Source organism: Mustela lutreola, chromosome 4 (genome assembly GCF_030435805.1).
Source record: "Mustela lutreola isolate mMusLut2 chromosome 4, mMusLut2.pri, whole genome shotgun sequence".
Classification (NCBI taxonomy): Eukaryota; Metazoa; Chordata; class Mammalia; order Carnivora; family Mustelidae; genus Mustela; species Mustela lutreola.
The window spans coordinates 7,041,413-7,051,356 of NC_081293.1; the positions used below are offsets into that span (position 1 = coordinate 7,041,413).

At 44.4% G+C, this 9,944-nt stretch overlaps 1 protein-coding gene across 1 annotated transcript in view; it reads right to left on the minus strand.

Moving 5' to 3' along the window:
- The window catches only part of ABRAXAS2 (abraxas 2, BRISC complex subunit), a 28,558-nt gene extending 19,136 nt beyond the window's left edge, over positions 1–9,422 (minus strand). The window contains exons 1-3 of the mRNA XM_059172896.1: positions 9,299–9,422; positions 5,497–5,587; positions 1,423–1,459 (exon numbers count right to left, since the gene is read on the minus strand). Of these exons, the coding sequence (XP_059028879.1) occupies positions 1,423–1,459; positions 5,497–5,587; positions 9,299–9,397 (227 nt within the window). The 5' untranslated portion in view covers positions 9,398–9,422. The remainder of the gene's footprint in view (positions 1–1,422; positions 1,460–5,496; positions 5,588–9,298) is intronic.
- Positions 9,423–9,944: the final 522 nt, after the last annotated feature.

Here is a 9,944-nt window from a genome sequence, read left to right on the forward strand (position 1 = left end):
ATCCCTCTGAGACAATTTTACTGACAGCCTTACATGCGATTCCTCAGAAGGGCAAGGCAGGGCACACCTCGAAGAGCTTCGCAGAGTCAGGGCCAAATCAGACACTTGTGTGGACCAAACACAGCCAATGTGTGAACCATGGCCTGAATCCTTTCATTTGCTCTGAGATTCTTCTCGAACGAACTGCTTGTCTTGCTTCCTACTCCTCTTTCAGTTACATGCAAACCTAAAAGTGATGAGGATCTTGGCTGCCTTTAGACTTTGTCCACAGGTAAACTTCCTGCATGAGGACAATCTTCTAAAATAATAAATGGATGGGTATCTGTGTGTGGTGGGGCGGGGGCCCCCCAGCAGTTCTTGGGTGCAAGGGCCTAGGTGTGTGGGTCAGCTGAGAACAGGACAGGGACCAGGGTGAAAGCTGCAGGGGACACACAGCAGGAACAGCCAGGCACCAAGGGTTGGCAGTTGTTAGAGAAGGGAGTGCTGACCAAGAATGCCGAATCCTACTCCGGGAAGGGAAGTACTGGCTGCTGGGAAGGTAGAACATGCTGGGCCGGGGGTTGCTGAAGAAGGAGCTGAAATCATCACACCAGCCAGCAGGTGGAGGGCTCTGGGGCCGAGAGAGCAGACAGAGGCCTGCATATTGGTGGGGAGAAGTCTAGTGGATGGGGGTACTGGCCCTTGTCTCTCTCACCCGCCACACATCTGTCATTTGCTGCCTCCCTTCGGAATGTCGCTCCTCCCATTTCTTTCTCTTGCTGTCCTTTAGTTGGTCTTAGTATGCAACTAGTGTATGTTAACACATACATGCAAAAAGAAAGTTCCATGTTTCCTTTCCTTGCATTTTAAAGTTGAACACTGAACATGTTTTATTCTTCTTAAAAACACGCATTAAATTCTTTTATCTGTATGTGATTCTTTTTTTTTTTTTTTTTAAAGATTTTATTTATTTATTTGTCAGAGAGAGAGAGAGAGAGAGCGAGCACAGGCAGACAGAGTGGAAGGCAGAGTCAGAGGGAGAAGCAGGCTCCCTGCGGAGCAAGGAGCCTGATGTGGGACTCGATCCCAGGACACTGGGATCATGACCTGAGCCGAAGGCAGCTGCTTAACCAACTGAGCCACCCAGGCGTCCCATGTGTATGTGATTCTTGACTAACTTCCTGCTCTGTGGCTGAAAAGCCCTTGCTTGGGAGGCTGCTGGAGTAGACTCTCACTGTAAATCACGGAGGCCAGGATTTACACCATCCCTCCCCTATCTCTAACCTTACACACACTGGACACTCAATAAACAAGTGAATTTGGATGCCCTCAGTTACACCTGGGACTTCATAGCCACAATCAGGTACAAGCCAAAATTCAATAGTTTTTAATCAATTAATCTTTCAATAAGGAACAAAAGTGACAAAGGAAGATGTGGCTTACCTAAAAAGCTTTGAACACGGCTGATGATTATGGATTTCTGTAATCAGAAAGAAGGAACACAGCTTAGTTAATCATGTAAGACACAGGCAAGTACAAAATAGCCTACTTGTTTGTTTACTGAAACCTCAAACAATAAAAAGACAGTTTTCCTCTCCCAGATAGGTGCTGCATGTACACTAGTGAGGGCAGTGTGTCTTCTCAACACTGAAACTCAGGGACACCTTTTCAGGACGAATTAAGCTGGAGAACACGTTCTGCTTCCATTTGTCCATGGCTGATGAGCACATAGCCGAAAGCTTTTACTCAGGAACACACAGTCGTTATGCGCCCTCATGCAATCTCACCTAGTTAAACAAAGCATAAGAGGGAAAAGTAACAGCTAACTGAAAGCATTTAATCAAAGCGGATAAGCAGGGTGAGGGCAGCTTGGGGAGAGGAGGGCCTAACCTCCCTACAACCAATAACCCAGAACAAGCTGGGCCAGGTGTCCTGAACGGAAAGGGAGGAGAAAGCTCTGTACGCCTGTTAACCCCTTCAAAGATGGTCAACACCAAGGGAAATAATCCTTTGTAAGGCAGATCCTAACAGCTTCTGGAAAGACTGCTCTGATTACCCAGAGGAAACAAGTCCTTCAGGCTCATCAGGGGGCTTAGGATCTGGGTGGCTTTCTAAGACCATGAGACTAATTAACCACTCGATCCTATTCCTAACATTCTTCAAGACAGAAACTCATCACCTGCTGTCTAAAAAGCCACAGCCACAGAGCTCCAGGCTGCCACTTTAACACAATTAAAATGAAACCATGACCCTGGTGGCCATGGGACTCTGCCCGTTAGCTTCTGTACTGATGTCAATGCTGCAAAAACATACGCACAGATGCAATCCTTCCACTGGAAAGACAAGCTTCCTTGCCTGGCATGGCTGTTGACACAGTGATGCAAATAAGAAAACTTCATCCAGAAATTGTTCCTTCTTTTACCACCAGCAATAATACAGTGTGCCATCCTACATTATTTCTGAGGTACTATGAGTAAATTAATTAGAATGTGGAACATTTTTAGCAAAAACTTTACAGAGGGCTCAGGAAAAAGAAAGAAAAGCCCACCTTCTCCTTTAAAGGAATGAATATTTCTTAAAATCCCTACAGTAGATCTGGATTCCCAAACACACAGCGCTGTCATCAACTGCCCCAGCAGACTTCTGTCGTGATTTACAACCGGGATTAGCAGCACACTTAAGATACACCCTAGATATCATGTGGCATTTGCTAAAGAAAGTTGGACCTTTCTCTGTAAGACTTTTTGCAATGCCTAAACCCTCCGTGGAAAAAACAGGGTGAAGGCCTCGAACATGATCAGGATGCAGACTGCAACGAAGCTGGCAGGCACACTGGTGGATAGACCGCTGGAAACCGGCAGGAGCAGGGCAGCCCTGCGTGGGATTCCAGAGTCTGCCACGCCTCTGCAGTTCATCCACACGGCAGACTGCTCTTCATGTAGGTATGACTGCACTCATTCCCTTAGCAGTTCTCCCCAGCCCCCCGCCCCACCCCCACCTCCGCCTAGTCTCACTGATCTTCCTACCTCTGCTTCTCCTCTCCTGATGGAGACTCAACAGTTCCACTACTCCCTCCTCCATCCTTTCCAGTAACTGCAGTGGCATCATCTAATTAACTAAGGAAGCTCTTCCGTGGCTGCCTGCTCCCTCCCCTTCTAGAACTAAGGGTAGACAACTCTGCTTAAAGTGAGTCAGCCCAGCTTTTAAAATTAATATGCAGTTGGGGCGCCTGGGTGGCTCAGTGGGTTAAAGCCTCTGCCTTCGGCTCGGGTCATGATCCCAGGGGCCTGGGATCGAGTCCCGCGTAGGGCTCTCTGCTCAGCAGGGAGCCTGCTTCTCCTCATCCCTCTTTCTGTCTGTCTCTCTGCCTATTTGTGATCTCTCTCTCTCTCTCTGTCAAATAAATAAATAAAATCTTTAAAAAAAAATTAATATGCAGTTAACACAGAATGCGACACTTCGTGTTCAGAATGTAGCACTCTGGATGCAGTCCTTACTGTACAGAGGAAAAGTGTCTGTGCGTGGATTCAGTCATTTGCAATAAATAACAACTTCAGTAGACTCATTTTATTTAAAACATCTTATTCTGGAGTTAGGCTATGCAAGAAAATTTCTTGATACCACTGGTCTGGAATACTACTCAGGGCACTTGACCTAACCTTTGGCCTTCCAACCTAGGTTTGGAGTCCCTGTTTCTATTTCGAACATGTACTTAGTTTCAAAAGAAAACTACTGCAATGGTAACAGTGCACCTAAGATAACACCAGTAAATACTTTGCCCATGAGAGCCACAACTGTTTCATACAATGAACGAATATAGCTAATAAATTAAACGTTGTGCAGCAGAAGATGGTTGTCATGGCGCTGCATTAACCGGGGCTCTATCGATTGGTACTTCTCTGTATCTACAGTACCATGGAAACGTATTTACTGAAAGAACCAGAAGGTTTATGAATCAGATACAGTGCATGAAGCTGTAGAATTTGATTATTTACAATTCTACTTCTTTTAAAATAAATAAATAGCCAGAATATTCAACAGAAGTACTATTTTTATGGTCACACCAGGTAACAGAGCTCTTTCTTGCTTGGTGTGCTGTCTGTTAACTACGTCTGACATTTTAACCTTCGCATACCAAATTAGTTTTGAAAATCCAAGTGCAAACAATAAAACTACACCCATGTTCCATGAAACCAAATTCTCCATTTTAGGATTTTAAAGAGTTACAAGAAATAAAAACAAAACCTCAGTGAAAGAACAGCTGGAGACAGTATATTGAGTCTTTATTTAACAAGTCAGTATTGTGAGGAATGGGTCTTATCGTATGGGTCCTTGAGGAAATGAACTGTTCCTTGTTTTCCCCCAATCCTAACCCCACCTCAATCCTCATCCTGGCCTCCCAACCCATATCCTAGAAGGCTATCAGAACTGGAAGGCTTGAAATTGATGATGTGATCGCAACATAACCTAACCTTCCAGCAATACTTCAAACCAAACCACTCACCTTCACACATTCTGTATTTTCTCCACATAGAAACAGGCCAGATTACCTATGTATCTTATGTACTCCCTGCTCTGTGTTCCCCTGAACCCACTGCCCCCCTGACCCTAAGTTCACTGCCTTCAGGATACCTTTACTCTCTACTACTTTTACCCCCTAGCAGGGATGGGATTTTCTCTGTTCCTTTCTTATAGTACTCATCTTGTACAGTTGTCTGGGACTTCTGTGCACTTGTCCTATCCTGCCCCGCTCCAGGAATTAGGGATGCACCTGGGTACTCCTCTCCTTGCCTGGCACACGCTTCACACACAGACGGTCAGTAAATGGTGGTGGCCTAAGTGAAGCACCCCTTGCTGAGACCTGAGTATCAGGATACGCTGTTTGGTGACATGCTCAATGTGCAGCTGGAAGGAGTCTGATCCCTATTTATCGAAAGGAGACTGATCCGAAGAGGAAAAAAAAAGAAAGACAGAGAGAGAGAGAGAGAGACTGATCCAAAGACAGTCAGTGCATCTCTAAACACTCCTTCATCTTCCCCAACAATCAACCCAAAACTATTTGGATTGTCCTCCAGAAGGCTGGGTAGATTTAGCCAATAGCTCATATAAACAAGTATGAACACCTTTGGCAGATCCCTCCGGGAAGGACCAGCCCAAAAGATCCTTGCATTTCAGTGTGTGGTGATGTCGACAATGGGGAACAGCCCAGTATGCGATCTAAGGGTGACTGTGGTTTTGAAGAGACCATCATGAGCAAGAGCAGACAACGATTCAGTAAAAGACCAGTTGGTGGGTAAGAGCTTTATAGACTACCCAACCTTACAGCCACCACTGCACGTTCACACTGACTCGTAAAGCATTTCATACCAGCTATCAGTGCAAACGATTTGCATTGTGATTTTAGCTGCTTTTTATGTACTCTTTTTATCTTTCAGATTAAAACCAGTTAAGGACCAAAGAACAAAACAAACAGCATTGATACAGAAAAAATATTCCTAAGCTCAGTGATAAACTCACCAATTACTTGCAGAAATTCTGTGTTGCTGATTTGTGAGTCACTGATGCTAAAGGTTTCTTCTTGTCTTACTTCGCCCAGCAGAAATCCTTCCTAAAAGTAATTAAAAAACAACAAAAAAAAAGATAGTTGCAGACTAAAAGTATTTTTTACTGGAATTAAAACGAATTGAGAGCATTATAATTTTAAAATAATTTTGACATTAATCCAAATAAGCTTTCTATTCTATAAACCAATGAGACTAAAGTAGTCTGAGATGTACCTATTAACTAGATTGCTTGGAAAAAGGATTCCATACACAATGAAATATTTTAATCCCTTAAAAAAAACCCTGTTTTTTTGAAGCAAAAATAAGCAGAGTGAATCCACTTCCTAAATCCTACCGAGTGTAATAACCAACATCAAAAAAGCTCAGGAAGCAGAAATATTCCAAGGTTGTTTTCCTGTAACAGCATATAATTTATTTCATTGTTTTAAAAGCCCTGTTAACGATACAAGGATAAAGAAGTTAACACAATGCACAACGAACTGCTCTTGTACAGGGTGTGGGAAATGAGGATTTCAGCAAATAAATCACTCACATGAACGTTCTTCCTCAATAAACGCTGAGGTTACTTTCTTTACACCTTTGGTGAACACAGGCCATAAATTCTGGATTACGCAGCACATAACCTGCTGTGGGAGCACTTGCTGTCATGTTGAGCACAAGCACGGTGCAGAACATTAACTCTATGTGCCTCGGCAACTTCCCTATGAGGATGGGCTAACAGGCTGCCTTGCAATCTCCTTTCTTGGGAGAACCACATGGCTTGCTCCTTCCCTCCATCTGGCTTTTTACTCAAATAGCACCTTATCAGAGAGGCCTTCCCTGGCCAGTGTAACAAAAACAGGGCACGCCAGACACTCTGTCCCCTGTGTTTTCCTCTCAGTCTTCTCCCACTAGCCACATCTTTACATTAACAAATGCCTACACCTACTAAAATCTAAGACCTGTGAGAGGTACTTTGTGCCTGTATACCTCAGCAACTAGCACAGTGCCCAACACACAGCAGGTGCTCAGTACATACCGGCTGAGAGTATCTGTGGGAACAGTGACCTTGTACTACGTACCTTTCTATTCCAGGCTGACCCTCCGAATCAAATACAGAGATTGCCTAGTTTAAAAACACTCCCAGTTGGAATCTGTGGGGGTGAGGAGGGAGGGACAGATGCTCTACAGCATAGCTTTTGTATTGGAATAGGGGAGGGAGTGTCCTAAGTTCCCAAACTATCACGTATAGGGCTTTTCTCAATCTTGAGTAATATACAAATCTCCCTTAAAAAAATTCTCTCAAACCTGAAGCAATATCTATGACTACTAGCTTGAGAAATAGTGACTAAATAAGCTTGTTTTATCCCACGAAAGCCTTTCAGTTAAGAATTCTCACTACACAAGAGCAGCTTTCTCTTTATAACAAGTTAATAAAAATTAAGGTGAAAGCAATTTTTTAAAATTCCTACAGAACTTTACATTTTAAGAACATATCTCCAGATTCCTAATGTTCCACAGTCTAGGGATGCTAAATTTAGAAAATAAAAATATAGGATACTGTTAAATTTGAATTTCAGGTAAACAAATAATTTTTGTGTAATATTTAGGATATACTTACTCTAAAAAATTATTTCCTATTTATCTGAAATTCAATTTATCGGAGTGCCCTATATTTTATCTGGGACCTCTATCATAGTCCTCAGATTGAAAAAGTCAACAATGACAGCAAGACATTCTAAAGCAAAGTATGAACCAGTGCTTCTTTTCTGCTAGTCTGGATTGTCCGAACACTGTTACTTTATAGAAGGAGGAGGCAAACTACGGTGTGTGGGTTAAATCAAGCCTCATGCCTGTGAGTGTACAGCCCACAAGCGAAGAATAGTTTCCACTTTTAAATGGTTGAAAAAAAATAGGAATATTTCATGACATGTGAAAATTATATGAAATTCAAATTCAGGGTCCATAAATAAAGCTTTATGGAACTGTCACCCTAATTAATTTATTGTCTATGATTGCTTTCTCTGTACAACAGCAGAACTGACCAGTTGCTACATAAACCACATGGCTCACAAAGCCTAAAATATTTACTTATCTGGAAAAAGCTTGCTAGAGCCAGCTCTACAGAATGAGTTGTTTTAAACTAATATCTTGCCTGGAAAAAACAGGAATGTGCTACAAAGGCAAATTTTGGTTCCTCAACTTAAAAATACGTAAAATTGACAAAAGTATTCCACATATATAATTGCGGCAAGGTTAACATAACCAGCTATGGTCACATAAAATACACCTGCAAACTACTGTCACGGTGAAAACTTCCATGAAGTCTACTACCATGCCTGGCACAGAACAGATATTAAAGAAATAGGTGTTGAATTAAATTAGTAACAATCTAAGGAATGTAGCCATCTCCCTGCCATTTGTAGAAAAACGATCTGCTTTTCAACAGGTCGCTGCTTATTCTTAGAGTAGCCTCGCCTTTTACATAAACTATGATATTACTAAGTACTCCAAGAACTAGAGATGTTAAAAAGCATTACTGAAACCATATTTAGTACTTTCATGGACACTAGGAGTATCACAAACCACCTATACATGGAACTGTATTACATTATTAAATAGCTAGCTCCAGCATCAAAGGCCTTAGCATCCAGAGACATCTGCTAACTCTGGAAAAACCCATGTTGTGTGTACTCCTATCGTTAATCTCTACCATCAACACTACACAGAGGAAAAGTAGAATAATTTAATGCCATCCAATGATCTAACAGAATCACCTCTATGAGATCAGTTTTTATTAATGGAAGCTAAAGTTGCAGACATCAAACCAAATCCAGTTCCTTATTCTACAGTGTATCATTTTGCTTTGTAATGAGAACCTCACCCCCCCCACCACTTACTAAATGAATTTGGGTAACTCATTATTAACATCTCTTAAAACCATCTCTCAATTTCGTGGGCAGATTAATTATGGACTTAAAGATAAAAATTATCTAGTTTCACTAAGAAACTTCCAGCTAGGCGAATGACATTAAAAGACAATTCGGAAAATAAAGATATTGAAGCAGACAGGCTCTGCTCCCTCTGAGCTCCGAAGCCTATGCGTTTTCCGATCACTCATATGTAGGCCTGTCATTTCCCTATTTCACTGCGATTAGCGCCGTGGCTTTAAAACATTCGCCAAGGAACTAAACGTGCAACTTCAAGGCAAGCAGACCCGACACCCAACACTCCTGTTTACATTCTCCATTTTCCATTGAGGCGAAGAAAACACATGAACGCATTTCACAAGTATGAATAGTGACAGTCATGGTTTCCCTCGTCGCACCCCACGACAACCTGTGAGACCGGCGGGCAGGGCTGGGTGCCTCGGCTCCTAGACTAAAGCTCGGTCTCTCCGCTCTCTGCCGACCCCGGGAGCCCCTCGCAAGTCCAGAAGCCTGACTCTTAGGGAGGGGCAGACGCTTGGTCTCCAGTTAGCGACGCTTGACACTGCCGGCGGCCAACCTAGACAGCTTTGCTGAAAGGGAGACGGCTGTCCTGAGAGGGTCAGGAGGCGGCAGGCACTGAGTGAGGGGGCCCAACCCCGGGACGAAGGAGCTCTGGGTAGCAGGAGCTCGCCGGGGGCGGGAGCCGCCCGGGTCACCAGCCCCTAGGGCCCGCCCGGGAGCCCGGGAGGGGGGGGCGAGCCGCGAGTGGTCCAGCTGGGCCGCAGACACGGGCCCGGGACCAAGGCTGGAGGCTCCAGCCGCCGCGGCGGGGGGCCCGGCACCTACGTGGTCGGCGTTGCTGTTGGCGCTGTGGAAACACACAGCGCTGAAGGTGTAGCCCGAAATGGAAGCCGCCATGATGGAAATCTCCAACTCCCCCATCATGCCCCGCGGAGAGGACACAGCCTTCCGGCCGGTTCCGCCCCTTGGCATCCTGGGAAATGAAGTCTTCGGCGGATGAGGCCAAGGGGTCGCTTTGCCCGCGAGCGAGCGCTGAGAAATGCAGGTCTGCGTGATCGGAACTGACCCCGAGGACGTGTCCTCTTTGTGGGTCTCGCGCGCGGTACATCTCAGACACTGCCTCTTCTGAACAACCCTCGAAAGTTCCCCAGATCGTCTTTTCTGTTTGCGGGTGAAAGTCTTACTGATAAAAGCCAACATTGCCGTGCTCAAGGATGAAAGGAGGGCGATGATTCAAGCAATTGTATGGCTTGGGTTTGACGTGGAGTAACATGCTGTGATTTCCATTTTCATATGACCATTCTAGCTGCAGTCGAGACTACAATGTCGGGGAGGGAGACGGGGGGTGGGGGTGGGGGAAAGTGTGGCGGCACTCCAGTAACCCGAAGGGACCGAGAGGACAAAGGTGGTAGCTGTGGAGGTGCTAAGAAGCTATTGGATTCTGCGTACAAAAAAAAAAAAAAAAACCATG